Genomic DNA, 17,997 nt, shown 5'->3' on the forward strand with positions numbered 1-17,997 from the left:
TGTTTTCCTTCCCCTTCTCTAGGCTAGTGTCCCTTAAGAAAGTTATTTTTAAGAAATAGCCCAAGTTAGATATAGTATTAGCTTTTATCGAGATTGTCCACTTAATTTATGGAGCTCTCCATTGGGAATAAGTAGTATCGAGGGTAGAGAGAGCAGATTCCTCAGAACGGTGCCGATTCAACTTGAGTGAATGGCAGTCATGAGGGGGGATCCCAGGTGAATGAATAAGGGGTCTTTTGCATTGAGCCCATCATGAAGCCACCGAGGAGAAGGACAGAGAGAGGAATCAGCTTGGAGGACCTGAGCAGTAGAATTTAAGAACCATGGCAAGACAAACAAGGTGACATATTTTGCCACAGAGCAGCAGTTGGATGAAAAACAGAACTTATAAACAACAACGGTGAAATAACTGGTTTGGGCCAGTGGATGGACAAGAAGCCTAGCCTTAGATTTCCGAAGAATAAAGGAGAGAAACAGGTTTTAAACCAACAGTTCCATACACAGGATGATGAATACCAGCCATATCTTTGAATATATGTGTTGTATTACTTTATATCTCATGTCAGATGATTGCCTGTCTTACTATTATTTCTTATCTGCATTTGTCTATAGCTAGGATATTTGATACATATTTATTCTGGGGAGGCAGCTTGGTATGGAAACAGGAGGGAATTTGAAATTTGGCAGGCTTATATTTGAATTTTAGCTGTTACATGTCTCAGACAAGCTACTTATCTGATTTTTCCCCCACGGTTTTACTGATATAATTGCCATATAACATTGTGTAAGTTTAAGATGCACAACACAATTATTTGATATATGTATATATTGTGAAATGTTTACAACAGTTTTAGTTAACATCTCTTGTTTTACATAATTACAGATTTTTTCTTGTAATGAGAACTTTTAAGTTCTGTTTTCTTAACGCTGTTGAGATATACGATACAGAATTGATAACTACAGTCACCATGCTGTACATTACACCCCCAGAATTTATTTATTTTATAACTAGAAGTTTATAACTTTAGACCACCTTCACCCTTTTCCCCCACCTCCCACAAATCTCACTCTCTGGTGATCAACAATATTTTCTTAGTTTCTATGAAGTTGGGTTTTTTTCAGATTTTGTATGTTTATTTTAGATTCCACATATAAGTGAGATCATACAGTATTTTTCTTTCTCTGACTCACTTATTTCAATTAGCATAATGTCCTCAAGATCCATCCATGTTGTTGCTAATGGCAGGTTTTCCTTATTTTTAATAGCTGAATAACATCCCATTGTTTAAACGTATCACATTTTCTTCATCCGTTCATTTGTTGAAGAACAGTTGGGTTGTTTCCATGTTTGGCTATTGTAAATAATGCTGCAATGAAAATGAGTTTGCAGAAACCTCTTTGAGGTAGTGATTTCATCTTCTTTGGAGATAAACCCAGAAATGGAATTGCTGGATCATATAGTAGTTCTATTTTTAATTTTTTGAGGAACCTCTATACTGTTTTTCATGGTGGCAGTACCAATTTACATTCCCACCAATAGTGCACAAGGGTTCCTATTTGTCTACCTCCTTGCCAGGTGTTGTTAACTCTTATCTTTTTGATAATAGCCTTTCTATCAAGTGTGAGGTGATACTGTGGTATTGATTTGCATTTTCTTGATGATTAGTGATGTTGAGTATCTTTTCTTGTACCTGTTGGCCATTTGAATATTTTCTTTGGAGAAATGTCCATCCATATTATTTGGATGTCTTAAAATTGGATTATTATTATTTATTATTGAGGTGCATGAGTTTTTAAAAATATATTTTGTATATTAACCCCTTACCAGATATTATGAATCCCTTATTGTAGAGTAATAATCATATATTATTATGAGTTTATTATGAATCAGATATATGGTTTGAAAATATTTTCTCCCATTCTGTTGGTTGCCTTTTCATTTTGTTGATTGTTTCCTTTGCTGTGCAGAAGCTTTTTAGTTTGATGCAGTCCAACTTGCTTGTTTTTGCTTCTGTTACTTGTGCTTTAGGTGTCATATCCAAAAAAATAATTGCCAAGAACAATGTCAAGGAGCTGTTTCCCTGTGTTTTCTTCTAGGAGTTTTATGGTTTCTGGACTTACATTTGTCTTTAATCCATTTTGAATTAATTCTTGTCAATTGTATAAGTTAGTGATAGTTTCATTCTTTTGCATATGAATATCCAATTTTCCCAGCACTATTTGTTGAATAGACTATCTTTTCTCCATTGAGTATTCTTGGCTCCTTTGTCAAATGTTAGTTGACTGTATATGCGTGAGTTTATTCCTGGGCTCTCAGTTCTTTTATGTTGGTCTATTTGCCTGTTTTTACACCAGCACCTACTGTTTTGATTACTATAGCTCTGTAATATAGTTTGAAATCAGGAACTGTGATGCCTCCAGCTTTGGTGATTTTTTTTTTTCTTTCATCAATGTCTTAAACTTCTCATTGTACAGCTCTTTCACCTTCTTGGTTACATTAATTCCTGGGTATTTTATTGTTTTTGCTGTTGTAAATGGGATCATGATTTAGTCTTGGTGGGTTGTATATTTCTAGCTTATTTATTTACTCTAGGTTGTTCAGTTAGTTGGTGTGTAGTTGTTCATAGTATACAGTATCTTATGCTCCTTTGTTTTTCTGTGGAATGAGCTGTATTATCTGACTTTTTGTTAGCAGATTCTTCATCTGTAAGATGGAAATAGTAACATCAACTCTAGAAGAGTTAAATGAGATAATGTATGTAAAACATCTAGCAAAATGCCTGGTGCTCAATCAGGGCTAAACAAAAGTGAGTTACTCTCCCAAGGAGAAGCCAAAAAAAAAAAAACCAGTTTTCTTTTTGCCCTTGTTATGGAACAGATGGAAATTGAAAAGAGAAGACATATAACAATTGGGAGACTGGAACCTCTATTCGTAAGAGAGAGGCCACAATTTGTGTGTGTGTGTGTGTGTGTGTGTGTGTGTGTGTGTGTGTGTGTGTAAATGGCTTAGGAAGAAAGGAATGTTAGCTGTTTAAGAACATGTGGTCAGTTAAAAATCAAAATGTGTGTGTTGTTTCACTTAAGAGCTCCATGCAAAAATAATTAGAAATTAAGCATTACATTGTTGCCTCCTGAGTTCAATGATTTATATGTATTTTAAAGTCATATATTAACAGAATTACACATTGGCCAGTTATAATTATTAAAAGTTGTTTTCCTCTGTTTGAAATTTTAAAGCATTTGTATAATGATGGTCTTTTAAAACCTTGCTATTTATTATAGCAGTTGAATCATTGAAGAAATGTTATTCTTTGTTTTGTTCAATGTTGTTGAGCCTTATCTTTCTGGCATAAGAATATCTTATTATATGTAATTGTTTTTCTTTAATTTTATAATAAGAAAATTTATTTAAACTATATTTTTAAATTATAAGAGTAGAACAAACATTTTAGGTTTTTTTTAACTAATTAATTTGTTTATTTCTGGCTGCATTGGATCTTCATTGCTGCACATGGGCTTTCTCTAGTTGCAGCGAGCAGGAGCTACTCTTTGTTGTGGTGCGCAGGCTTCTCATTGCAGTGGCTTCTCTTGTTGTGGAGCACGGGCTCTAGGCATATGGGCTTCAGTAGTTGTGGCACACGGGCTCAGTAGTTGTGGCTCGTGGGCTCTAGAGCTCAGGCTCAGTAGTTCTGGTGCATGGGCTTAGTTGCTCTGCAGCATGTGGGATATTCCCAGACCAGGGCTCAAACCTGTGTCCCCTGCATTGGCAGGTGGATTCTTAACCACTGCGCCACCAGGGAAGTCCAACATTTTAGTTTTTAAAAAACAATTCTGTATCATGTCTGAAGTATTTTGGGAATTAATCCTATTTTTTGATTTTTTTAAATTAATGTTGTCATTATTCTTCTTTACTTTGACTAATATAATCCCAAAGAGCATTCACTGGACATGTTTTAATATTTTTTTCTGATTTCAAGGAGTTAAAAATATTATCTGAAGATTTCTTAGGGTGTACTTTCTTACGAGAATTCTGTACTGCCTCTTTATTCTTTTTTAAAATTTTATTTATTTATTTGGCTGCATTGGGTCTTTGTTGCTGTGCGCAGGCTTTCTCTAGTTGCAGCGAGCAGGGGCTACTCTTCATTGCAGAGCACAGGCTCTAGGTGCATGGGCTTCAGTAGTTGCAGAATGTGGGCTCAGTAGTTGCAGTGTGTGGGCTCTAGGGTGTGCGGTCTTCAGTAGTTATGGTGTGCGTGCTCAGTAGTTGTGGCTCACGGGCTCCAGAGCGCAGGCTCAGTAGTTCTGGCACATGGACTTAGTTTCTCCGTGGCATGTGGGATCTTTCCGGACTAGGGATCAAACCCATGTCCCCTGCATTGGCAGGCGGATTCTTAACCAATGTGCCACCAGGGAAGTCCCTGCCTGTTTATTCTTAAATCATTAGTTAAAAGTTAAATGAAAAGCTTTTTCATTTATGAATAATACGGTATATATAAGTGATACTAAAATTTTAGTTTTATGATAGCCAAATAAATGTCATTGGTTTTAAAAAATGTGAATCTTTAATTTGTTTTGATGAACCATTGTAAGCATTTATCATTTTTGTTTCCACATTAATGTGTGCATTTGAAGATAATATGGGATTTTTACATTCTTTCTTGAATAGTTGAAACTTAACAGAATTGCAAATTGCAGATTTCTGTGCCTGGTGGAAATAAAATAAATATGAAGCATGGTAGATATTCATTTTTTATATCTCTTACATAACCTGGCAAATGATACTGAAACAGCACTTTGGTGTATGTTTTGGATATTTTTTCCCATGTTAAGTGTGCACTGTCTTTAAAAATTTAACTTTATTAATTGCTGTCGTTTGAACAGGTGTCTCAATGCTTGTACCTACTGCAAAACTAAACACGCCAGAGGAAATTTGGCCAGTTATCCAGTTGATGAGTTAGTAGATAGAGCCAAACAGTCTTTTCAAGGTAAGAGTTTCTAGAATTCTGTGTGATTATAGTCTTTTCAATAAATTATAATAGTCTTCTAAGTAACAGTTCACTTTAGATACATGCTTCTTTAGCTTTCTGAAGAGTTTACAAATATTTCAGCTTATCTAATAGAAGATGTTACCAGATTCAGGTTATAATATTGACATAACTCCCCTTTCACCACTCTTCTGTTTTCTTATGACTCTAAGGTAAGTGACGTATTTTGAAATTCATCACCTATCTTTATATTCCATGGAAGAGACAAAAAAATAAAAATGAAAGCCATGACCTTCTGTTGTGTGTTAATAAGACTTTTGTGGACTGAGTGAAATACTCAAGATTTCTCCCTCTTTCTTTGGTAATTCTTGGTCCATTCAGAATATAGAGCTAATAAGGGTTACCAGGAGTTTTGGAAAGAGAAGGTAGGTTTTACTATGAGCCAGAAGAGAGAACCCTCGTCATCCACAGGACTGCTGTGGGGCAGTAAATATTGGTACTGGTAGAGAGTCCTAATGAGAACAATTTTTGTGTGGGTGGCCAGCTACTTTTGAATCATCACTTGCTGGAAAATGTGATTGCCTAGGTATCTCTCAGCATATAGTAAGACGTATCTGTAACACGAGTCTCAGTTGTGTTGATACATAACCATAAATTGCCCCTTTTGTCTTGGCTTATAATACGTGTATATAACATTGATGTGTTTTTATAACCAACATGAGATAATCTATTGTCTCATAATCTTGTGGGTTAGTAGTTATTGGTAATGTACTTTCCTTTTAGCAAGTAACTTGGAGAGCTACTTTCAGTACTTCACATCCTGCATCTCAGAATGTATGAGTTCCAAACAAACTTATTCAGTCTAAAGCTTTTATCAACATGAATTTGAAATGCTCTTTATAGCAGAGAGAAAAACACCCTTGATTAATCTAACACGTCTCAACAATTTTTTTCTACCTTTATATTCTTAGCACAGTCCCCTCCTCTGTTCACATTCAGCTTGTATTGAAAGAAATAAATGGAAACTCACTGACTCTTGCAGTTGCTTGCTTTCAGAGCCAGGTAATTGTCTAATCTTAGGAAAAGTCTGGGTGGTTGTCTTTTCTGCAACATGGCTACTTTAAGGATTTTTCAGAAAGGGCATGAATTTGCACAGAAACCTACTTTATTTGAAAAATGATCCCTTTGCTGGCATTCTTACTTAGTGTTTGTTTTTCCATATATCTGTTGGATAATGGAGATGTTAAAACTATATGATCTATCCACCTAACTCTGCAAATTGGAAGGTATTCAAATTACAAATACAAGTGACTTTGCTGGTTAAGGTGAGTGATTCAAAGAATATATCAGAGGTTAGCAGTGATTTAGTGGCTATTTATAGAGAAAGTATTAGAAGAGGTTTATTTAATACTACTTTCATCATCATCAGTAGATACGTATGTGCTTGGTTATTCCCAACCAAGGAATGTTTGCAATGTAAAGTTTTTCTTTTTCTTTTTTTTTAAATTTTATTTTATTTATTTTTTATACAGCAGGTTCTTATTAGTTACCTATTTTATACATATTAGTGTGTATATGTCAATCTCAGTCTCTCAATTCATCCCACCGCCACCACCACCCCGCCTGCCACTTCCCCCCCTTGGTGTCCGTATGTTTGTTCTCTACATCTGTCTCTATTTCTGCCCTGCAAACCGGTTCATCTGTACCATTTTTCGAGATTCCACATATCTGCATTAATATACGATATTTGTTTTTCTCTTTCTGACTTTTTTCACTCTGTATGACAGTCTCGAGGTCCATCCAAGTCTTTACAAATGACCCAGTTTCATTCCTTTTTATGGCTGAGTAATATTCCATTGTATATATGTACTACCACATCTTCTTTATCTATTCGTCTGTCAGTGGGCATTTAGGTTGCTTCCATGACCTGGCTATTGTAAATAGCACTGTAATGAACACTGGGGTGCATGTGTCTTTTTGAATTATGGTTTTCTCTGGGTGTATGCCCAGTAGTAGGTGTAAAATTTTTCTGTTGTCTTGTTATCTGAATATTAGGGTTGAAATGGAAGGCTAGTTTTCGGACTGGCAGGCTCATTTTATTGCTATGTGGAACTGTTACTAAAATATCGAGGTCATAACTTTCTAGGTAAGCCAGTGTGTTTAGGCAATTTTAAGTCCTAAGATGCTCTTTGCCATAGGAGAGTTTGAATTCAAAACAGTGCTCTGCTGCTTACCAGCCACATAATCTGACCAAGGTACTTGACCTATATACAAGCCATGGTTTTCTCATTACTGTGACATTAAGTGTTGCTTGTTGTTTGAATTTGAGATAACTTACATGAAGTAATTGGTTGTGTCCTTATTATGAAGAGGTCATGTTACTTAAACTGAAGGAATTTAAAATAAATCCAACAAGAGAAGTCTAATTTTGAGTGAGAATATTGGAACATCTAATATTGGAACATTTAATGATTAGAATCAAAAGACAAATTTTCTTTTGCTTCTAAAATATGTCTTATGAAAAATGTCTCTACAGATAGAAACTAGTATGACAATTACCTTTTATTTTCTTAATTTGAGAATTGCAAATTCATGCTAAGGATGGTCTTATAATCTCACAATAGGAAATAGCGGTCTATAAGCTCACATTTTAAAGACATTGAGTTAGCAGCATTGTCTTTTTTTCTGCAGAAGACATTGGGATCATAAGGGTCTTACAGGATTCCTATGTTTGAGTTTTAAAATTGTGAAGAAGGGACTTCCTTGGTGGTCTAGTGGTTAAGACTGCTTCCACTGCAGAAGGCGCAGGTTTGATTCCTGGTCAGGGAACTAAGGTCCCTCATGCCGTGTGGCACAGCCAAAAATTTTTTTAAATAAATAAATAAAATTGCGAAGAATAATTATGAAGTTAAATGTAATAGAAGAAATAACCTGTTTTTCATATTCCTGTGACTTCTGTGTAATTCATTCTTTAGTAATTCAGATATTAGGAACGTTTGGGGGGGGTCAGAGCCCCTTAAATTCTACATTATACCATTATTAAATTGTCCTATAATCAGTAATAAACATTATGATTCTTTGAAAATTTACTCTAAGATGAAAAGTCTAAATATGCTGTCAGTAAATTTTAGTGCTATGTTTAAAGCCGTCCTGTCAGTGCAAGTTAAATTTCCCAACTGAAAATTGCGTTTCCTTTCTTGCTTTTTCTTGAAGTTTTAAATGACTGTGTGTCACAAATACAAAGTGATTTAAAAAAAAAACTTTACACCAATTGTAGAATAGGGATTACAATCCCGGTTGCCAGTCACGTGACAGACTATTACAATAAGATCACAATTTCTTTCTGAGTAGCATATTTATGAAACATTTTATATTCATAAACATTTATTTCTTAGAAGTGTAATGAGTGAAGCGACTAGGGCTAACCCATAGGCAAGGGAGCATTCAGAAGAGATTCTGAAATAACCATGAAATCATTCTGAATATAAAATGGTTTCCTAAAGTACTAAAAATATACTGACTGTACATTCAGCTGCCAGGAATGAGAAAGGGAGCTCATTAACTTTTGAATGGATATCAGTAAATAAAATTGTTTATATTTTTGAATGGAAACTTTAGTTTACCTTTTGTGCAAAAAATATAGTTTATATTTTACTGGTTTCCTAGCATTTTTTTTTTTGGACTTATCCTAGCCCCTTGACATTTTCATGGACTATTTTTACCTTCTCAGTGTGTGTATCATTTTTGTGGGCAGTTCTGCATATGAGTATAATATTTACCAGGTTAATTTCTGGGTATCATCACATTGTTCTAACAGACCATTGGGAAACCTCTCCCCTCACTTCCTCACTTATGCCAAACTTTAGGTTTTAAAATTTCCTAGTCTTTGGGGGCTGGGGTTTGACATGGTTGCATTTTAGACATCTAGAAAAGCATGTCAAGCAATGACCTATACTTTGTTGGGGCCAGAATGAGTTTACAAGCTAGTATTTTCTAGGATATTTGTATTGATTTTTCTCTAGCAACTAATCAATCAGTTTCAGTTGTATAAGTGATGGAGCAAACCTTTTTAAGTGTGCTGGGTGAGTGGTGTGGAAACAACACCTTTCACTGCTGTCTCTGGAATCAAAATGTAGAGATGATGGATGAGCTGTTTTTATAGCTCTCATGTGCTTTTCTAGATCTCATTTCTGTGTTGCTACTTTTTTTCTCCCTCATAAATCTGAACGTCCCCCACAAGATAAGTGGCATAAACCAGTTATGGAAAGGTAAATAAATTAAGATGAAATATTCAGGGCAAGGAGAAAATTTCTTGATGCTTAGTGATTTCAAGATTAATGTTGGAATTTTATGAAATGAATTCTGTTTTATTTCAAGACTTGCAAAGATACTGTCTATTGTGTATGAGATTAATTATGCAGTGCAGCTGGAAAACATTGCTTCCTGCCCTTTTAGATAGGAAAGGATATGAGCAATATTTGATTTTCTGGTGTATGAACTTCAGATTGTTGAGCTGTTGCATTTGACTTATCACCTTTAGCAATGAGTACTGTATATTGATTTTCATCTAAGCTTAAAAAGAGACCAATAATTGCATCCTATTAATTTATATTGGCAGTTATTTAAATATCTTTTATTCCTTTATCTTTTCATTTGTGCTGTGTTCAAATTGAGAAATCTGTTTCTTCTATAGGATTAATAATGTTACTGTACATATTTGTTATACATTGTCAACTTCCCAAAAGGGATTTTAGGCAGCTTACATTAAATGATTGTATGAAAATAAAGGGTGTATGAAATGTTGTGTTATGTTTCAAGAGCAAAGATAATTATACCAACTTGAATCTTGGCTGATTGGTATATTGGTATCAAGTTGGTATATTCAAGTTGGTGAATCTTGGCTGTCCCAAAGAATAAGGAGATAGGGTGATTTATATAACTTGTATGAATGTATAAAAGGAAGGATATATTTTTAAAAATTAATTAATTTATTTTTGGCTCTGTTGGTTCTTTGTTGCACATGGGCTTCTCATTGTGGTGGCTTCTCTTGTTGTGGCGGGCGGGCTTCTAGGGCACGTGGGCTTCAGTAGCTGTGGTGCGTGGACTCTCTAGTTGTGACTCGCGGGCTCTAGAGCGCAGGCTCAGTAGTTGTGGCGCATGGGCTTAGTTGCTCCACAGCAAGTGGGATCTTCCTGGACCGGGGATCGAACCCGTGTCCCCTACCTACATTGGCAGGCAGATTCTTAACCACTGAACCACCAGTGAAGTCCCAAGGAAATAGTTTATAATGAGAAATCTACATGTTTCTAGGCTGTAAACACTAAGACAAGTTATTTTCTTATATTCTTTTCTAAGAGACATTGACAAATATAATAGAAACGCCTTTAGCTGGCAGTGTGTAGAATTTTAAGATATAGTTTCTACATTGTCTTCTGTTGATTCTTACAAATCCCCCAATATAATATTAAACTATAACTGTTAAAGACATTTTAATGGGGGGAGCTAAATAAATGTAATGTACATAATACATATAACTTGATAGGGAGATCTGATGCCTTAAAGAGTTGTTCATCAGATATTTAGTTTAAATAAGCTGAGATTAATCACTCTTATTTCAGGGAATGTTAGTTAAGACTATCTGTGCCAGACCAGAGTATGATTTACTTGGTTCTTGCCTCTTCAGACCTTTGAGTTTCTAAGTCAGTGGTGTTCAAAGTTTTCTTAGCAATAAAGGAACTTTCTTCAGATGAATTTTGGAAAGTGAAAGCAGAACTGCCAGGATTGAAGTAGAGATGGGGCCCTGTTTAATGAGCCCTTGCTTCTGAGGCCTTTCCTCAGAACCTTTAGGATTTGGCCTGAATTGGCTGGTGTAGTTTAGTATTTCTCTAGTGTATCCTTAAGTACACCAGTCCAGGGCTGGAAGATGTTTTCTTAAAGGGACAGATGGTAAATATTTTAGACTTTGTGTGCTACAAGGTGTCTGGTGCAACTGTTCATTTTTGTCCTTCTAGCATAAAAGCAGCTACAGACAGTACATGAATCAATGGGAGTGGCCGTGTTCGAATAAGGGTTTAATGGTCAACTTTGGAGAAAGCTAACTTAAAGTAAATGAGACGTTATTGGGAACTTCCTATTGTCTCTAATATGCTAATACACATCATAAATTCATAAGAGATGGATGTAGTCTTTAGAAACTCATGTTGATCTAGAATAGATTAGTATTATCAGTCTAGCTGTTCATTTTAGTCATTTTAGTCATGTGGAAATTTTATAAAACCAAAACCACACTGATATCTGTGTCCCATTGCTCATTTCTGTGGATTGGGAGGCCCTGCATTTTCTAAAATATAGTTGATTCTAACATATAAGCCAGAGTTGAGAACTTGCATTGAGAACCACTAGTTTAGATAATTTTTTGGTTGAAGTTATTAAATGAACTGACCCTCTTGACCTCTAGAGGGATTGTGGGGAGGAACCCTGGTTGATTAGTAAAGAACGAGCCATGTAGCACAGGGAACTCTACTCATTGCTCTGTGGTGACCTAAATGGGAAGGAAATCCAAAAAAGAGGGGATATATGTATACCTATAGCTGACTCACTTTGTTGTACAGTAGAAACTAACACAACAATAAAGCAACTATACTCCAATAAAATTTAATTAAAGAAAAAAAAAAAGAATGAGCCAGGTTAGGGAGGTTGGCAGGTCAGAACAGCGTGTTGTTCATTTGCAGACACCACCCTGCTAGTAAATGGCTGGTTTCAGAATCCAGTGGTGCTTATTTAGTGAAAAGGCTCGGTGATTTTTGTTTTCTCCAGGTATCACAAAAGGGTTAGCTGGCATTTTATGAGTGTTTATTTACTGTGCTGTATGGGAATTAAAAGGGTGGAAAAGATGGGGTCCTTGTCTTCAAGGAGCTCCTCCTAGTTTAGGAGGACAGAGTAGCCAGTTGGACTAATGAGCATTAAAAGTACACAGACCCAGGAAGCAAGTCTTCAGATGGCAAAAACCATTGAGCCTTTTAACTTAAATATCTCTACATTTGGAAAACATCCGTTATCTGTCAGGGTGGTGTCAGCAAATTGGCAGCCCTCGTGCTGCGCCTCTGCCTTCCCAACTCCAGGCATCCTTTACTGATCAACCAGGCTTTCCCCAAAGAATCCCTCTTAATACAGAGTTCTTATTAGCCACTGCTTAGTATTCCAGATGAAATCCACTTGCCATCCTTAATCTTAAGGTTTATGTGATGCTAGAGGTCTATGAAAGAAAGAAACCAAACAGTGACTCTTTAACTGAAGTAACCATTGGAACTATATAGTTGTTATTTTGCCATTCATTCAACAAATATTTATTGAACGTTTATGCGAAACAGTTCATATTTCTCCTGATAGGCACATGCATTAGAAAAGCGGTGATAACAATACATCATTATAATCAGCCTTTCATTACTTCTGCCAATAAGACAGGGAGGCCAGTGGTGCGGTTTGCTTATCTCTGCTGTGGGAAACAAGGATGCAGTCCCAAGGCTGTTTTACGAAATGACATCTGTTCATAATTCTCTAAGCTTTCGTAGTTCAGAGTACATGTAATCCAAAGTACGGAAAATTTGGAGCTTCTGGGAATACGTTTTTATATCCATCCCCCACTGTTACTGGTGAGTTTTATCTTTTTTACTCTATTTTGTTCCACAAAACAACCTGCAAGAATGCAAGTAAGTATGAAAACCATATAAAATAATGAGACCTTGGGAAAGGAGATGAGGAAAGTCAAGAGTTGGTGCAGCATTGGAACACGGGAAAGTAAGCCATAGTCAGATAGGCAGTTTCGACTCTGAACTTTTCTTAAAAGCTTATATAGTCTATAAGGAATAAAAAAAACCCAACTTGGCATTAGATTTGCAAGAAAATTTTCACATGTGAGCTCTTCTAGGGAGTACTGAGAGATGCATCAGGTCTCAACAGCATCCCTTTAACACTCAAACTCACTTACTGAGTTTCTTAAACTTGTATGCTTTGGCATTCCTTGTTAAAACTTGCAGCCGTGCCCTGTAAAGCATAACACTCTGGAAGGATTTCTTGGGAGGCTAAGACAACGCATGCTAAGTATGTGGTACTCTAGTGATCTGAGCCCACTTCCATAGTCCTTGGGCACCACAGAGGAATCCTGCTGTGGAGGCTCCTAGCTTAGGGTCTGCATGCCTGAGGTCGTTTAGTGAGATGATATGTCAGAGTGCAGGAAGAAGATACTAGAATTTATATTGATCTGTATTTTCTCTTCCTTAAAAAGTTTTTTGGTGTATGTTTCATATCGTATATAATATATTAGCACAGTAGTGCTTGAGTGTCATTAATAAATACATCTCCCTTGGGCTTCCCTGGTGGCGCAGTGGTTGAGAGTCCGCCTGCCGATGCAGGGGACACAGGTTCGTGCCCCGGTCCGGGAGGATCCCACATGCCGCGGAGCGGCTAGGCCCCGTGAGTCACTGCCGCTGGGCCTGCGTGTCCGGAGCCTGTGCTCGGCAACGGGAGAGGCCACAGCAGTGAGAGGCCCCCGTACTGCAAAAAAAAATAAATAAAAAGAATAAATAAATAAATACATCTCCCTGGAGATGCATTTAAAAAAATTTTTAAGCGATCCCGGAGAGTGATTTTCTAAAATATGGAGACCACTGATTTAGAGGAATGAATAGCCTGCCCATTTTCCACTGGAAACCCAATTCTTTCTGCCAGCCATTTGGTTTCAGCAGGGCAGCAGAGTTCTTTGCTCTCTGTCAAGGTCCTAAGGTGCCTGTATTCTGTTTTGACTGAGTGCACATCCATCTGCTTTTGAGATCAAATAAGCAAATAATGAAGTTTGTGCCCTTTGGAGGAAACCTGAAGTACTTAACAGACTCTTGCCGAGCGTCCACTCAGAGGCAGGCTCTTGGTCCTCGCAACAAATGTTCCCGCTCTCCTTCCATCTGGGTTTCAGGTCACTGGGGGACTGAGCCAGGAGGGCATCGGGCCAGGCATGGGTGACAGTGTGTATTTGGGTTTAGTAGGTGCTCAATAAATGTTGAATGAGTGGCTAATCCTGAATTGATTATACTCGATGAAATTCCATATGCGACTTGGAACCTACGATGAAAATAAAGCCTGGAAAATCTATATTTCTAAAGTGGGCTAGAGATATTGCTTAGTTTCAGCTGCTCTTCCTTCACAATTGAGTACTGTGTCTTATAACACAGGCTTGATTTTATGATACCAGATTATCTGTGGTGGTGGCAGCTTTCCAGGATTTGCAACAGAGAAATAATTTACTTTTGGAAAGTAGTTCCTGATAGTTAACGGGTATCTGTCATTTTACCAAATGAGTATATCCGTGTAGGTCCGCGTTTCTAGTTATAAATAAATATTTGCTTTGATATTTTTCTTCTATGAAACAGAATTCTGCAAACGATTTCTGGGGACAAGGGGACAGAAGTTAACCAAGGGTTTGCTTTCAGAGTTTGAACTGAGGCTGATCTGTCTCTCGGATCATTTTGGTGAACTTTAAAGGCTGCAAGTTAGTTTTGGAAGGTTGTTTAATGGAATTTTAATAGCCCTGGAAAGATGTGAAAGTGATACTGCTACCTGGTGGTTTGTAAACCTGACCTTTGTGAGATGTTTTCTGGGCAGAAGTACTACTTTGTGATGCCAGCAGCTTTTATTGATTCTGCAGAGTATGCAGTTTTCTAACACTGGCTGTCAATTCATTCCAGCTGAAAAATTATTAAATTTCTTCTCCTGCTTGTGTGGATATTAAATTGCAGTAAACATACTTGCACAATGTCAGGTGCGGCAAGCACAATTTTCTGCGTGAAAAAAATGTTTGTTAGTGGGACCTTGGCTGTTCAGCAGAGGTTATAAATTTCTGTATTTCTTTTTATTTGTTGCTGTCAGTTATGCTTTTTATTTCTCTTTGTGAGTTCCAACACATTTCTTGTTATTTGTAATATAAGAAAGAAAAGTTTGATTTAGACTGCTGACTTTAAATACTATGCCCTTTAGTTCATTTCTGGTATGGGTGAGAACCTGGGGGTAAGAGGATTTAACCAGTGAAAATATAATTGGGGCAGAATGAGAAAGATCTAATGAAAGAATGTATTGAATGAAAAAGGGAAGGAATGAAGGCTTAGATGATTATACACTCCACATAGATCTTTTTGACTTGTTGAATTTTAGTTAAGGAAGGTGAATGATGGTGAGGTAGTAATCATCTATGGAAGCCGTTCTTAAACTTTACTGTCTCTGAGAATAACCACTGGACCTTTGGGATGTGTATTTAAAATGCAAGTATCTGGCCATATTTGCTATTCAGTAGGTCTGCCATAGACCCGGGAATTTACATTTTCAAATGACTCGCTCAAAATGACCCAGGTAGAGGTGTTGTGAGGACCACTTCTAGAAACTTGTCTAGAGAACCTTCTTGATTCTCAAATACCAAGTCATTTGATCAAAATATTGAATGGAAGTGGAGAAGAAACGTACCATTTACGGTCAAGAATATCAGCATAAACAACGTAAGCTACGTAAATGGTCTTCTACATGTTCATCTCATTAGGAAATACAGATTTGATTTCTCTAAATACCTTCTTCAGTGGGTGTGAAGTGACAGACCTCAGTGGTGTGTGTGGGGACAGTAGCAGTGTTTCATGAGTCAGGCCTGATACAGAATGTGTGTGTGTGCATGTGCATTTGATACGTCATGATTAGAGCTCAGAAATATGGTGGAACTCAAAAAAGTAGCCCAGGAAGTCATCAAAACAAAGAGATCTGAGTCAGAAATCGAAACCAGAGTCTGAAACCAGAAAAGTAGAGAGAAAATAAACCCAAGCACATGGGGAATAAATAGGAGAAAATCCTAGCTAATTAATTAGAATGGGCCACATTGCTTGCCACTTGCAGAGTGCTGGACTTGATTCAGGGATAAAAGGCTACGTGTGCAATGGACAAAACCCACTTTTGTCATAAACATTATTTGAAATATTTAAGCTTAGTTGATTTTACGTTTCATAATTACTTACAGATTTTATAAATACATTTTAGAATCTAAGATTTAACAAACCCAGGGAATCAACAATTCCTGTTTTCTTCTCTCTAAATACCATGTGGATAAACTATTGAAAAATCCTGGTAGACTACTGCTCCGTGGGCCTCATTGAATCACTCCTCCTAGTATTCATGCTTCGTGTAGATAGACCCCTTCCACATTGACTATCTGCTTATCATGTGTCTTGCTTCGGCCAGTGGAACATTAGAAAGCATTATGCAAGCAGAGTTTGATAAGCACTTGTATACTCGGGCTTGTTCTTATGGAATGTTGGAACCCTAAGCCACCTTGAGGGAGGTCCAGCTACCCTACTGGCAGTATCATATGGACAGAGAGATGCATAGTCAGCCCACAGATATTCTAACTGAGACTCCAGATGTGAATGAAGAAGCCATATTGAATGTTCCCACTATCACATTGATCCAAAAATACCTGCCCAGCTGGACCTAATCCACATTGCAGAATTAGGAGCAATAATAAATTATTGTTTTAAGCCGCTAACTTTCTGTGTAGTGTGTTTTTCAGCAATAAGTATATTTTGTTAGATATTTAAAAATATATTTTAGTATTAAAATGTCATAATGCCATTATTATATTTACAGTACCTTTTATTCCATATAATATTATTGTATATATATATTCAACAAATATATCCAAGATTGTTTTCCATTAAACTAAATATGGTGGTAATAATAGGATATGGTTTAAACAATTACTGGCATATCACCAGAAACTGTTAGCACAGAGGGAGTTAAAAATCACAGGGCCATGTAGCTTATAGTCTGCAATTTAGTAAGTAAGCCACAATATCACTGAGTGATAAGAGCAGTGATTCAGATAAGCCTTAGATACTGTGGCATTTTGGTTAAGAACAGAAAGGGTTAAATTCTGTTTCCGTAGTTTGTTAGCTCTGTGCCCTTAAGAAAACTGTTTATTCTCTCTCAGGCTTAGTTTTTCGTCTGAGAAATAGGAGTAAAGCATACTCATTAGATAATCAGCATGAATATTAAACAAGATAATGTAATGCTAAATCTGATACTTTGAGAATAATAAATGGTTGCTTATTATTATTGTTGTTGTTCTTAACAATATAGTAAGAGGGCAAGAAGGAGGAAGGGGAACAGAAAAGAGAAAATGCTGTTGCCATTTTATTTTTCTTTATTTTTCTGTTCTGTGTGTATTCGCATGCTTTCACATGCCCATGCCTGGCTGTTTTTAAGAAGAAACACTGGCCCGTAGATGTGCTGCTCACACTTTAAAGGGCGGACAGATTATCTGGAGATTTTGTTAGCGTGCAAATTTTGTTCCTAGAGGGTCTTGAGTGGGGCCTGAGAATTTGCGTTTTAAGTTCTCTGTTGATACTGATATTGCTGGTCCTCACGACCTTTCATATTTTAGTCTTAAATCTCCTCTTCAGCTGTCATCTCTCACCATTCATAATTTCTTCTTCAATCACACAGAATTTTTTCTTCACACATCTGTGATAGTGCTTACCAGGTGTAGTTAAAGTGACTTGTTAAAATATTTATATTCTCTACCTCCTCTGTGATCTCTGTGATAAGGACTGCTTGGGTCTTACTTATCTTGATATCACAATTAATGTTCAGTAAATGTTTTTTGATACATGCCCTTATGAGTCTCATAAATGTAGACTGGAAACTTCGTCTTTCATCTTACCTACTAGAAGTAGTAAGTGTTCTCAGAACCTTTGAACCCATGAACCTTCTCAATATCTGGCTGTGGATCCTGGAGTTTGAAGGAGTAGTCAGCCAGTATCCTTGATTGGTAATGAGAGAAACATGGACTGTTCACAGATGGAAGGTAATTTGGAGAGGATAACGTGGGTTGGGCACAGTTCAGACTGTTTCTTTCTGTGAATATGAATGTAGACCCATACTATATCATATAAGCAAATAATGGCCAACTAGATAATATTTGAAACAA

The 17,997-nt window shown here is 36.7% G+C and overlaps 1 protein-coding gene across 6 annotated transcripts in view; it reads left to right on the forward strand.

Moving 5' to 3' along the window:
• Positions 1-17,997, forward strand: part of CDKAL1 (CDKAL1 threonylcarbamoyladenosine tRNA methylthiotransferase) — a 665,364-nt gene that overhangs the window by 286,396 nt on the left and 360,971 nt on the right. For all 6 annotated transcript variants that reach the window (XM_027128491.1, XM_027128492.1, XM_027128496.1 and 3 more), the window contains one exon: positions 4,882-4,985. In XM_027128491.1, the coding sequence (XP_026984292.1) occupies positions 4,882-4,985 (104 nt within the window). The remainder of the gene's footprint in view (positions 1-4,881; positions 4,986-17,997) is intronic.

Source organism: Aethalodelphis obliquidens, unplaced genomic scaffold (assembly GCF_003676395.1).
Source record: "Aethalodelphis obliquidens isolate GAN/ISIS:26980383/991018 unplaced genomic scaffold, ASM367639v1 scaffold34, whole genome shotgun sequence".
Classification (NCBI taxonomy): domain Eukaryota; kingdom Metazoa; phylum Chordata; class Mammalia; order Artiodactyla; family Delphinidae; genus Aethalodelphis; species Aethalodelphis obliquidens.